Source organism: Rhinopithecus roxellana, chromosome 20 (assembly GCF_007565055.1).
Source record: "Rhinopithecus roxellana isolate Shanxi Qingling chromosome 20, ASM756505v1, whole genome shotgun sequence".
Lineage (NCBI taxonomy): Eukaryota > Metazoa > Chordata > Mammalia > Primates > Cercopithecidae > Rhinopithecus > Rhinopithecus roxellana.
The window spans coordinates 24,066,371-24,079,606 of NC_044568.1; the positions used below are offsets into that span (position 1 = coordinate 24,066,371).

At 39.8% G+C, this 13,236-nt stretch overlaps 1 protein-coding gene across 3 annotated transcripts in view; it reads right to left on the minus strand.

The window, feature by feature from the left end:
• Positions 1-13,236, minus strand: part of NAE1 (NEDD8 activating enzyme E1 subunit 1) — a 29,606-nt gene that overhangs the window by 313 nt on the left and 16,057 nt on the right. For all 3 annotated transcript variants that reach the window (XM_010355164.2, XM_010355162.2, XM_010355165.2), the window contains 8 exons: positions 10,520-10,579; positions 10,296-10,429; positions 7,534-7,609; positions 7,213-7,252; positions 5,835-5,921; positions 5,365-5,457; positions 2,717-2,831; positions 2,585-2,634 (listed from right to left, as the gene is read on the minus strand). In XM_010355164.2, the coding sequence (XP_010353466.1) occupies positions 2,585-2,634; positions 2,717-2,831; positions 5,365-5,457; positions 5,835-5,921; positions 7,213-7,252; positions 7,534-7,609; positions 10,296-10,429; positions 10,520-10,579 (655 nt within the window). The remainder of the gene's footprint in view (positions 1-2,584; positions 2,635-2,716; positions 2,832-5,364; positions 5,458-5,834; positions 5,922-7,212; positions 7,253-7,533; positions 7,610-10,295; positions 10,430-10,519; positions 10,580-13,236) is intronic.

Consider the following 13,236-nt stretch of genomic DNA (forward strand, 5'->3'; position numbering starts at 1 on the left):
AAAGAAACCTTTCCTTTTCAAAAGCAAAGGTGTTTGAAAGTGACCCAAAACAGATGCATTTAGCTTACTGAGTCATATCAACATAAAAGCCTGTAATTCTTTTTGTTATTAAAGGAAATCTAAGCAGTAGTGTGGTTGACCAAACTTTAAAGAATACACACAGGCATAAAAGATTCTCAAAGGACACCCTACTGCTGCATTTGAATTTTACCTTGTATCTGTTTTATAATAAAAAAGGAGAAAGGTATATTTGTTCTGAATGCATTTGTAATTTAGGAAGGATCTATACTAAATATCGCCAGACTGCTATATTTACTCAAAACAAAAAAACTACTAAGAAAAAAAGTTGTGCATCTTCTATAACCTGAACATTCCTCTCTCCCAAATATTCATGGACTGGATAGAATTTTTCCTTTTTTTTTTTAGACGAGTCTCACTCTGTCGCCCAGGCTGGAGTGCAGTGGTGTGATCTTGGCTCACTGCAACCTCTTCCTCCCAGGTTCAAATGCTTCTCTTGCCTCAGCCTCCTGAGTAGCTGGGATTACAGGCACCTGCCACCACACCTGGCTATTTATTTTTGCATTTTTAGTAGAGATGGGGTTTCACCATGTTGGCCAGGCTGGTTTCGAACTCCTAACCTGAAGTGATGCGCCCACCTCAGCCTCCCAAAACGGAGGCCTTACAAGCATTAGCCACTGCACTCGGCCAACTGCATAGAATTTGAGACTACTGTGCACCAAATACTGTTCTAGGCAGTAGGGTTACAGTAAGAAAAAGACAGAAAGATCCACTTACCCTCATGCTACTTTTTAGCAGCAAGAGAGAGATAATTTACAAATAAATAGAATGTGTAGTATGTCAACTGACCATAGGTGCTAAGGAGAAAAAGCAAATAAGGGGGATATAAATACAAGAGGAGGGGTTCATCTTTTAAATAGGGGAGTCAGGGATGGCATCACAGAGAAGACAGCATTTGAATAAAACCTGAAGGAAGTGAAGGGATATAATGGCACTGTGCAAAATGATTACAGAATGCATAGAAGTAAAAAACAAAAACAAAAACACAAAAAACCTTCAATTTATACTTTTTTCTGCTATTGGCAAGTCATCCAGTCCATCTATCCGGCTATACCTCTTCTTAGATTCTGGACTGAATCTGAATAAATAATAATTTGCCCTTTTCTGTGAATTGGCAGTTAACTTTGCTATTTTGGCACAAGAGACTACTTGGTTTTAGTTTAAAATAAATTATTCTGAATCAAGCTTTATTTTGGATTTGCTTAGAAAATCGTTTTCTTAGGTCTATATGATTCATTCACATTTTGAACACTTCAAATATTAATCAAACCTAAGTCTGCCTTTAAAACATTCAACATCTAGAAGGAAAATGCCACAAGCTAATAGCTCAGTCTATAGGAGATCACAGACAGAAGAGTAATATTTTTTTGAGGGGTGTTACAGACTGAATGGTTCGTTTCCCCCTCAAATTCATGTTGAAATCCTAACCCCCAGTGTAATTGTATGAGGATAGGGCCTTTGGTAGGTGATTAGGTCAAGAGCGTAGAACCTTCATGAATATAGGTTTAGTGCCCTAATAAGAAACCCCAGAGACTTCTCTTGCCATTTTTTTTTTTTTTTCACTATGTGAGAATACAGAAGAGAGAGCTGTCTATGAACCAGGAAATGGGCACTCACCAGACCTGACCATGCTGGCACCCTGATCCCAGACTTCTAGCCTCCAGAACTCTGTGACAAATTTTTGTTGTTTATAAGTCTATGATATTCTGTTACTAAGCCCAAAGTGACTAAGACAAGGGGGAAGTAGAGTGAGGGAGGGAAGTAAGGGAGCTTCTATGAAAGACACGTCATTTTTGAGTTCGGTCTTGTGGAACATGTAGGTTTTGGACATGCAGAAAAACATATTTTTAAGGCAAATAGGTCCAGAGGAGCAAAGATCTAGGAGCAGGAAATCAAAGGGCATGCCTGCGGGGAAAGCAAGTAATATGATAAAATCAAGGCTAGAAAGGCTGAGTGGAACTAAAACACAGGGATTTTTAACATCAAGCCAAGGTCCCTGGACTTGCTTGAAGGACTGTCGTAGAGTGTGTGTGTATTGGTGGGGCAGACGGTTCGTAAAAGGACACAATCAGAGCTATGCTTTAGAAGGATTAATGACTCTTAAGGAGTTTAAGTTGGATGGCAGTGGGAGAGATGGAAGGCAGGGAGACCAGTATAGAGGCAACTGAATAAGTATCCTAACCTGGGCAACATAGTGGAGCCCTGTCTCTACAAAAAATTGAAAAATTAGCCAGACTCGCTGGCACATGCCTGTAGTCCCAGCTATTCAGGAGGCAGAGGCGAGAGATCACTTGAGCCCAGGAGTTGAGGTTGCAGCGAGCTATGATGGCATCAATACACTCCAACCTGGGCAAAACAGTGAGACTGTGTCTCAAAAAAAAAAAAGAAATATAACATCCTGCTTCACTGACCTCCCTAATTAAAATAGCTAGACGACACAATTTCGTATTAAAATAGTAACTGTACTATGTAACAACAGGTGAGCCTTCTCATATATGGAACTCACCCCCCAAGAACGCAGCAATGGTATGTGGCTCAGCAGCTCCATATCGGCAACTAGAGATCACAGAGACATGAATTTTGATTAGCCTTATGACAGGTGTGGAATCATCTCCTAGATACCCTAAAAAATACTCACAATTCATGGACATAATCATCTTTCACCATTACAGATAAACCATATTCCTGAAGGAAGCCAGTGAGACAAGACTTCAACTTTCCTGTATCTTCTTCAACTTGATAGTTAGATACCCCTAAAAATAAAAGTTAGTTTTCATTAAAATAAATGTGATCGAAAATTAATGGCCAACTCCTTTATTTAAAGGAAACAACTCCTAGTTTCAGATGTTCTAGTCAAAATATGTATGAAACTGAAGAACCAAAATAACAAAGTATGAGACCAATATTTGCAAATATCACAAACCTATAATCAGAGACCAACTAAAACCTAGTAAAAATTTGAATTTAATTAAATCTTTGTTAACTGCATCATACTCACTGTCTAGAAGAGCATCTGGCACACAGTGCTTAATAATTATTTGATAGAAGACCTTAATGAATGAGAAAGTAATGTCCTACTTATACCCTTTATAAAAGTTATTCTCCAATTCTAAAAGACTAAATGATAAATGACACTGAGGACATAAAGCTATTAATAATAGGTAACTTTTTTTTTCTTTTGAGAGAGAGTCTTGCTGTCACCTAGGCTAAAGTGCAGTGGTGCAGTCTCGGCTCACCGCACGCAACCTCTGCCTCCCGGGTTCAAATGATTCTCATGCCTCAGCTTCCCAAGAAGCTGGGACTACAGGAGTGCGCCACCACACACAGCTAATCTTTTCTATTTTTAGTTTCAGTGTTGGCTACACTGCTCTCGAACTCCTGGCCTCAAGTGATCCACCCACCTTGGCCTCCCAAAGTGCTGGGATTACAGGCATGAGCCACCATGCCTCGCCAATAATAGGTCACATTTATTGAGCATTAACAGATTCTGGACACTGTTCTAAGGACCTTATATATATATTAATTGAATTCTCAAAACAGTCCTATGAAGTAGGTATCGTTATCTCCATGCATAGAAGAGAAAACTAAGGCACAGAGAGATTAAGTTACTTAGCGCATAAGTGATGCTGTATGACTTCCAACCTAGGTCATAAAAAGCCCTGTAACTTCCAGCTTGGGTTTTTTGGAATGGTAACTGCAGAAGCCAACTGACATGCTAAAAGGAAGTCCAAGCTAGCCACCTGAAGAGAGATACCTGACCATCCCACTGTTCTGACTAAGGGGCTAGTTACATGAGTAAAAATGTCTTCTTGCATGTCTAACTCAGTCAGTTAAGCCTTCAGAATGACTCCACCCCCAGGCATCAAGCAACTGCATGCCTCCTCAAGGAGAACTGCCTGAGACCAGGCAATCCACAAAATCACGACACTATTTATTGTTTTAAACCACTAAGTTTTGAAGTGGTTTGTTATGCAATAGATAACTGAAATAAATTCTAATCAAATAATATAAATAAAGCAATACATATTTGGTGTTTATTCTTTTTTGTTTCTTCTAGTTAGCTTGCTCATTAGGGCTATAAACTCTGGGCCAGGCACAGTGGCTCATGCCTGTAATCCCTGCACTTTGGGAGGCCGAGGCAGGAGGATCACTTGAGGTCAGGAGTTCAAGACCAGCCTGGCTAACATGGTGAAACCCTGTCTCTACTAAAAATACAAAAATTAGCCAGGCGAGGTGGCGGGCGCCTATAATCCCAGCTACTCGGGAGGCTGAGGCAGGAAAATTGTTTAAACCCAGGAGGCGGAGGTTGCAGTGAGCTGAGATTCCATCACTGCACTCCAGCCTGGGCAACAGAGAGAGACTCCGTCTCAAAAAAAAAAAAAAAAAAAAAAAAAAAAGACTATTAACTCTGGAGACACACTGCATGAGATGGAGCAGCAGGTTTTATGATACTCCTAGAATGTGTTGCTATGCAATAATCCTGTACAATTAAAATTATCATCCCAAACAGAAATATTCTGAGCAACCTCAGATCTTTGAGATTATGCCAATTCTCCAATGACTACATTCACTGAAGAGAAAAAGTAGATACTAAACAAACAAATTCCTACATCTTCAGAGTTCTTGGGTTCAGAAATTACTAGCATACTTTTTTTTTTTTTGAGACAGAGTCTCACCACGGTCACCCAGGCTGGAGTGCAGTGGCACAATCACAACTCACTGTGGCCCCAACTTCCCAGGCTCAGGTGATCCTCCCACCTCACCCTCCCGAGTAGCTGAGTCTACAAGTGCACACCACCACGTCTGGCTAACTTTTTGTATCTTCAGTAGAGATGGGGTTCCACCATGTTGCCCATGCTGGTCTCCAATCTGCCTGAATTTTGGGCTCAAGCAATCTGCCTGAATCAGTCTCCCAAAGTGCTGGCATTACAGGTGTAAGCCACCATACTATGCCTGGCCAGCATATTTCTCGTGGCTTTCCTATTCCACTAAATTAAACTCAGTGAGAGTCTTAGTAGCAAACTATGGAAAATGACAGAAAAAAGCTTTCTTCTATATATATATTCAACCAACATCCCCCTATAATAGTTTAGAATTGAACACTATTTTGCAAATAGTTAAACTTAAAAAACAAAAGGTATTTTTCCTCACTGGGGAACGTTTGGGGTGTAATCTGTTTACAATGTGAAATTCAAGCAACACTATTATAAATACCCTGAGAACACTTTCAATTTAAATATTTTATTGAAGATTTATTATACCTGGTAATTCAATTGCTATTCTTACCTGGGTATCTACCATGTTGTTTATAAAATCTATCAACAGCCCGTAACATTAAGTACAATACTATTTCATTATCTGGATTGTCCATGCTAGAAACTGAAAGGAAAAAAATTTCAGTTTAATTTGATTAATTTGCAATATAATAAATAATAAAGGGCTGAATTTCCCATATACTTGAGTTTCAGGACTATTAGTTGGAGTCACACAATCTCTACTAAAGTAATAACATACTGACTTCAACTCATACATATCATACAATGGACTCTGTGACCTAAATATTACTTTATACATACATTAAGTTTCATATAATAATAAATTATAATTACTTAGATAAGCTTAGAATAAAATTAGAATATGAATATTTACATTCTCTTTTATATCATCATCATATACTCAACACTATTTTACGCAAAATATTTATATCTTTTAAATTAATTAAAATTAACCCAGAATCAGAAGGCTATTATACTTACTAATTTCATCCTTGTTAATTGTATCCAAACCATATTCTTCAGCTAAGGATCGACATCTTACCACTCGAAGAAATGCAGAATTGCTGCCTGAACAGAAGAAAGATATTCTGGAAGTAATGACTGTGACAGGTGAATATTATCAATCACAGGTGACTTTAAGAACAGAGAATTATGTGTATACCTTTCTCAGACATGAGAATGTGAAGAAATGTTTTCTCCTTGGCTCTAATAGCAGAGAAAGCACTAGAACACAAATCACCTTAAATTCATATCCCTGGCACTACAACCAGTTCAGAAGTGAGTAAGGTGATGGCCTCTCTGAACCTCAGTTTTCAAGCATAAAATGCGGATGATACTGTTTACCTTTGAGAATTGTTCTATGGATTAAATGTGACACCTTGTATAAAGTGCATCTCTAGCACAATGCCTGATATGGCTCTACAAATAATAGTTTTCATCATTATTATGGATAAGTAGTCCTAAAAGAGAGAGGTTTATGAATTGTACTCTTGATATATGTAATGACTTTTTTTAAGCTTTGTATTATTGAAATTTTCAAAAATGCCCCAAAGTAGAAGAGAATAATAAATGTTCAAGTACCTAGCATCAAACTTTCGATCTAGTAGTATATAATCTAATACAACAAATGCTAATTCAAGATTAGTCCAATAGAACAAACAAGGTGCAAGATTAGTTGTGGCGGAAAACATTAAAACTGAGCCTAAACAGACATTGTGGAGAAGTCATAAAATGGAAAGCTTGGATAAATCTATTTTAAGGATGGGGAGCATGCAAAATATAAACTTCCACAGGACGTAGGAGCAGCAGCTACAGGGAGAAATCTTCAGATGGCATGCACAACAGATTGAGTATTTTGAAACTGACTCTTAAATAAAAGAAAATGCTTTTGGCCTACTGAGGAGTTACTGAGAGACTCCTACGAACCTAACCACTCTGAAACTAGATGGCAAAATTCTTAACTCCATTACAGTCATTTAACACAGATCAAAATGAGTATTTAAACCAATATTGTCAATGTACGTGTGACTCAAGATTTCACATCCAAAGTCTTCAGACAAAAAAATTTCCTAAATTACTTAACATTTAAAAACTGAAAATACTGTATTAATGGCAATTTTCAATTAACTGACCATCATGCCTTTTTAGCATTGCCACAGATAAACATGCTCTACCTCTGATTCAGTCTTAAAATACTCTCCATTTATTATGGGAGGAAAAAAAAAACCTTACCCAATAATTATCTATATCACTGAGGCCATGGAAAACTTAAAATTTCAACAATTCAAAATACCTGGGAACATTCCCTGTGGCACATTTCCATCAAGCAAAATAAGGAAATTAATTCAAGGGGACTTACAGAGTAATTTTAATTCTTTCTCTGAAATGGACTCTGGTGCCTGTAAAGAGATAAATACAGATTCTGTTCCAGTTTAAAAGAGAAGATTAACAAAGGGTGCGGCACAAAGCCAATCACTGTGAGATGGGGAGGCTTTCTCCAAGAGCTGGGAGAGCACTTTAAATATATCTTGTTTCCTTATCACAAGCTCTCCCATTAGGCAGGCAAATGAGAGCTCCCCATAAATAAGCAGAGCTAGTGCCACACCCTCTGTCTCTAAACCCTTTCTGGCTAGAGTTATGTGCTCAGGCCTGTATGGGCACAGTGTGCCCAGAAGCTTACCTGGCCAATGGACTGCAGCAATTTGGCAACATGACTACCCACAGCGGCAGCGTCTTTCTTTGCTTTTTCACGGTAACTGAAAAAGAACAAAAAACAATTATTAACAAATTTTTAAATTAGCAAAATTTAAATTGTTACCATGAACAAAAAATTTATTTCCTTTTCATGAAAAAACACAGGCCTATGCCAGGGAAATGCTATCAACAGCACCTATGAGTAGCTGGGAATCTTTCCAGTGTTAGTGACAGACTCTCAGTGCCCACTAAAACCCAGGGTCCCTCTAACAGCACCCAACTTAAAAACTGCCCTCCTAGAGGGATCTATGATTTAGGCTCTGTGACAGAGGACCTAAAAAATACGTTACTGAAGAACATGACTTACCTCCTGGAAGTCAAGTCCAAGGAAAGTTAAATACATTAAAACTGTTCATCTCCAATATAAAACTTTTGTTTTTGTTTTTTGAGACAGGATCTCGCTCTGCCGCCCAGGCTGGAGTGCAGTGGTGCAATCCTGGCTCAATGCAGCCTCAACTTCCCACACTCACATGATCCTCCCACCTCAGTCTCCCAAGTAGCTGGAAATTCAGGCACACGCTACCACGCCTGACTAATTTTTGTCTTTTTGTAGAGACGGAGTTTCACCACATTGCCCAGGCTGGTCTCGAACTCCTGTGTTCAAGTAATTTAAAAACTGAAAATACTGTATTAATGACAATTTTCAATTAACTGACCTTCATACCTTTTTAGCATTGCCACAGATAAACATGCTGTACCTCTGATTCAGTTTTAAAATACTCTCCATTTATTATGAGAGGAAAAAAAAAACCCTTATCCAATAATTATCTATACCACTGAGACCATGGAAAACGAAAATTTCAACCATTTAAAATACCTGTGAACATCCCCTGTGGCACATTTCACCACATGCTTTGGCCTCCCAAAGTGCTGGGAATACAGGTGTGAGCCACTGCACCCGGCCATAAAACTTCTTTAGTTCTATTTACCTTTCACCCTCTAAAAATCTTTAGTGTTCAGGCTGACTACCTCCCATGTAAGGTCATACTTCTTTCTACCCTCAATTGACCTTCCCCAAGTTTTAAGTAGTTGAACTCTTAGGCTAGGACAACAAACCAACATTCTTTCAATGGTGACATGATAAAGAGTGAAATCTGTCTGGGGAACAGAGATCATCTCTATGTGACATTACTTGGCCCCCAAAGAAACCAAGCCAGCAGACATGGATTCTTTGCACCATGCCCTAACTATATGAGGGTAATATTCATTGAGATCCATCCCTATGATAGTCTATCTGGGCTCAGGCTAGTGATACCTGGATAGCAAGGTGTCTAGTTATAGTCATAGACTATAAATTATGAAACATTAAGATAAAAAATTCATCAAACACTTCATGGTTTTAAGTTACAAACAGAAGGCAGTATAGGGCCATGGCTAAGAATACAGGCTCTGGTACTGGGTTTTCTGGGGTTCAAATCTTGGTTCTGCCATTTACCAGCTATCTGATCTTGTATAAGTAACCTTTTCAATACCTTAGTTTCTTCAAGTGTAAAATGGGGACAATAACAGTATCTCTCTCTCTCATAAGGTTGTTATAGCACAGAGTTAAGTGACCAAATATTAAGTTTATCATGAGGTATGAAAAAAAAACACTCTGCCTCCTAGGGATATGTGGTAATTCTGTATTTCCCATTCAATTTTGCTTTGAGCCTAAAAAGAATCACCCCTAAGTTGTTTTTTGTTTTTTTTTTTGAGGTGGAATTTTGCTGTTGCCAGGCTGGAGTGCAGTGGCGTGATCTCGGCTCACTGCAACCTCCACCTCCTGGGTTCAAGCGATTCCCCTGCCTTAGCCTCCCGAATAGCTGGGACTATAGGCATGCACCACCATGCCTGGCTAATTTTTTGTATTTTTTTTTTTAGTAGAGACAGGGTTTCACCATGTTGGCCAGGATGGTCTTGATCTCCTGACCTCGTGATCCGCCCGCCCACCCTAAGTTTTTTTTTTTTTTTTTTTTTTTTTTTTTGAGACAGAGTCTTACTTTGTCGCCCAGGCTGGAGTGCAGTGACATGATCTCGGCTCACTGCAAGCTCCACCTCCCGGGTTCATGCTATTCTCCTGCCTCAGCCTCCCAAGTAGCTGGGACTACAGGCGCCCACCACCACTCCCAGCTAATTTTTTTGGATTTTTAGTAGAGACGGGTTTTCCGGTATTAGCCAAGATAGTCTTAATCTCCTGACCTTGTGATCTGCCCACCTCAGCCTCCCAAAGTGCTGGGATTACAGGCATGAGGCACTGCACCCGGCCTGGCCTAAGTTCTTTAGCTTATTTTTACTTATTTATTTATTTGAAACAGGGTCTTCCTCTGTCACCCAGGCTGAAGTGAAATGGCATGATCATGGCTCACTGCAGCCTCAAACTCCTGAGCTCAAGAGATCCTTCTGCCTCAGCCTCCCAAGTAGTTGAAATTAAAGGCACATGCTACCATGCCCACCTAATTTTTCAATTTGTAGAGACGGAAGTCTCACTGTTGCCCAGGACGGTCTCAAACTCCTGGACTCAAGCAATTCTCCCACCTTGGCCTCCCAAAGTGTTGGGATTACAGGCATGAGCCACTGCAGCTGGCCTAGTTTATTTATAAGCAATGAGGTTATAATAAACTTTCATTTGATTTCTCATAGGATGATAAAATATTTATCTCTAATATAATCAGACTTTGCGTACTACATAGTTTGAAAACAGTGACATACACGTTTTGCAGTTTTATATATTTGCCTGAATCTGCAATCATATCAGGGATTGTGCCTCGAACAGGTAAATTTCCTTGACCCTCTTTGGCCACAAATTCCTTTAAGGCACGAGCTAAAATCCAAAATGATGAAGTCTAAAAGAATAAGAAAAAATTAACATTAAGCGGCGTTTTACTTTGACCCAAAGGTTTAGACAGCAATGTTTTTACTTTTGTTGTTGTTACCTGTTTGGTGATATTTATGCAGCGATCATCATTAAATATATCTTCAATACTGCTTGGGATCTAACAAAGGAACATGAAACATTTACTTACACAGTATTAAGAATTTGCCCATCTTTATTTTCAGTGCTATTTCTTCAGATATATTCTTTGAATTCTCAAATTGTAATCAAATACAAACTTCTGATTTGTTTATAATTTTATTTAGAATCAGTACCATATGAAGATTTGATGGGGAAAGAAAGAATGGAAGAAAGACCTCTCCTGCCCACTGTTGCTAGCATTTAATACCTATTCTCTTATACCATAAATGGGGTAAAGAAGGGGCCCCAGTAAATGATTTTATATAGTTAAATCTGAAGACAAAACAGATTATAGACTTGTAGTATTCCATGATTTTCCATCTTGTCAAAAATTGGAAACCCTTGCACCCTAATTAGTGACCATTGAGACAACCACTCTGAAAAAAACTAAAACTATAAAGTAATTTTATTGCTAGCAAGATCTTCATACATTAATCAAGAGTATAAAGCCGAGCACGATGGCTCACACCTATAATCCCAGCATTTAGGAGGCCAAGGTGGGAGGGTCAGTTGAGCCCAGGAGTTCGAGATCAGCCTGAACAAAACAGGAAGACCCTGCCTATACAAAATGTAAAAGTAAATTAGCTGGGCGTGGTGGCATATGCTTGTGGTCCCAGCTACTTGGGAGGCTGAGGTGGGAGGATCACCTGAACCCAGGAGGTCAAGGCTGCAGTGAGCAGTGACTGCATCACTGCACTCTACCCTGGGCAACAATGTGAGACCCTGTCTCAAAAAAAAAAAAAAAAAAAAAAAAAGGTATACAAATCATAGGCTTTAATTCTACTGTTGCGTGGAAAAATGAAATGTCTCAGTGGTACCTCCTAACTGGTCTCTCTGCTTCCACTGCCAGTCCCCTCAATTCTGTTCTCCTCACCAAAGCCAGAATGGTCTTTTCGAATATAAAGCAGCTCACTCCACTTCCCTGATCGAAATGCTTAAATAGCCTGCAAGGCCTTTATGATCTGATCCTTTCTGCCTCTCCAAACTCAAATCCTTCCTACCACTTTCCCCCCTTTTTCACTTCACTCCAATCACACTGACTTGCTTACTGATGCTTGAACAAAAGTCAAGCTTCCTCCCACTTCTTTGCACATGTGCTTCCTCCAACTGAAAAGCTCTTCCCCGAGACCTCTGCATGTCACTTCACTCAGGCTTCTACTTAAACAACTCTTGGAAAGTCTCCCTGGCTCCCTATCTAAAATTGTCTCTCAACCCCAGATTCCCTTGTCCCCAACATGCTCTCTGCCCCTTTGTTCTGCTGTAATTTTGTTCATAGCACCTGGTGCATTTTTATCTGTTTATTTAGCTTACTGTCCCCCAACTATTAGAACCTTTTCTTTTCAACTGTGGTTTTATAGTCAGTGAAATACAGAGATTTTAAATGTACAATTCAATGCATTTTGATAACTATATACACATATTTTTAACCATAACCCCAATTAAAACAGAAAATTTTCATCACCCCAGAGAAGTGATTCACAAAGCACATACTTTTATTTTTTGGACACAGGGTCTCATATCATTGCCTAGGCTGCAATGCAGTGGCACAATCATGGCTCACTGCAGCCTCAACCTCCAGGGCTCAAGCAATCCTCCCACCACCTTAGGGTTCAGAGTAGCTGAGACTATAGGTGCATACCACCACACCCATCTAATTTTTAAATTTTTTGTATAGACCGGATCTCCCTATGTTGTTCAGGCTGGTCTTGAACTGGGCTCAAGCAATTTTTCTGCCCTGGCCTCCCAAACTGTTGGGATTACAGGTGTGGGCCACCACACCTGGCCAGCAAACACTTTTTTTTTTTTTTTTTGAGACAGAGTCTCACTCCTGTCACCCAGGCTGGAGTACACTGGGAAGATCTCAGCTCACTGCAACCTCTGCCTCCCAAGTAGCTGGGATTACAGGTACCCACCACCATGCCCAGCTAATTTTTTGTATTTTTAGTAGATATGGGGTTTCATCATGTTGGCCAGGCTGGTCTTGGACTCCTGACCTCATGTGATCTGCCCTCCTTGGCCTCCCAAACGTGTTGGGATTACAAGTGTGAGCCACCGCGGCTGGCCCCAGCCAGCGCACACTTTTAATCACTAAGCAATGCTGCCTTGTTGTCTCCAAAAAGTTGGTAATAATATCTTATGTGCCTTCCTAATTTGAAAGGCAGCATATTTGCTGTTTTAAGTTGCAAGAAAATTCTAACTTACACTACCAGGTGTTATTCCAAAGCTCCCCAAAAACTTCAATGGTCATACTTCAACAACTAAGCCATAACAAAACCAAAGGCACCTGAGGCGGAGTCTTACTCTGTTACCCAGGCTGGAGTGCAGTGGTGTAATCTTGGCTCACTGTAACCTCTGCCTCCTGGGTTCAAGTGATTCTCCTGCCTCAGCCTCCCAAGTAGCTGGGATTACAGGTATGTTCCACTATGCCCAGCTAATTTTTGTATTTTTAGTAGAGACGCGGTTTCACTATGTTGGCCAGGCTCGTCTCGAACTCCTGATCTCAGGTGGTCCGCCCGCCTCAGCCTCCCAAAGTGCTAGGATGAGCCACCATGCCCAGCCTTGTATTTATTTCTAACTATACATTTAGAAAATATTAACTTAAATCATTGTAATCAACCATTTAATAGTGAAGGACTC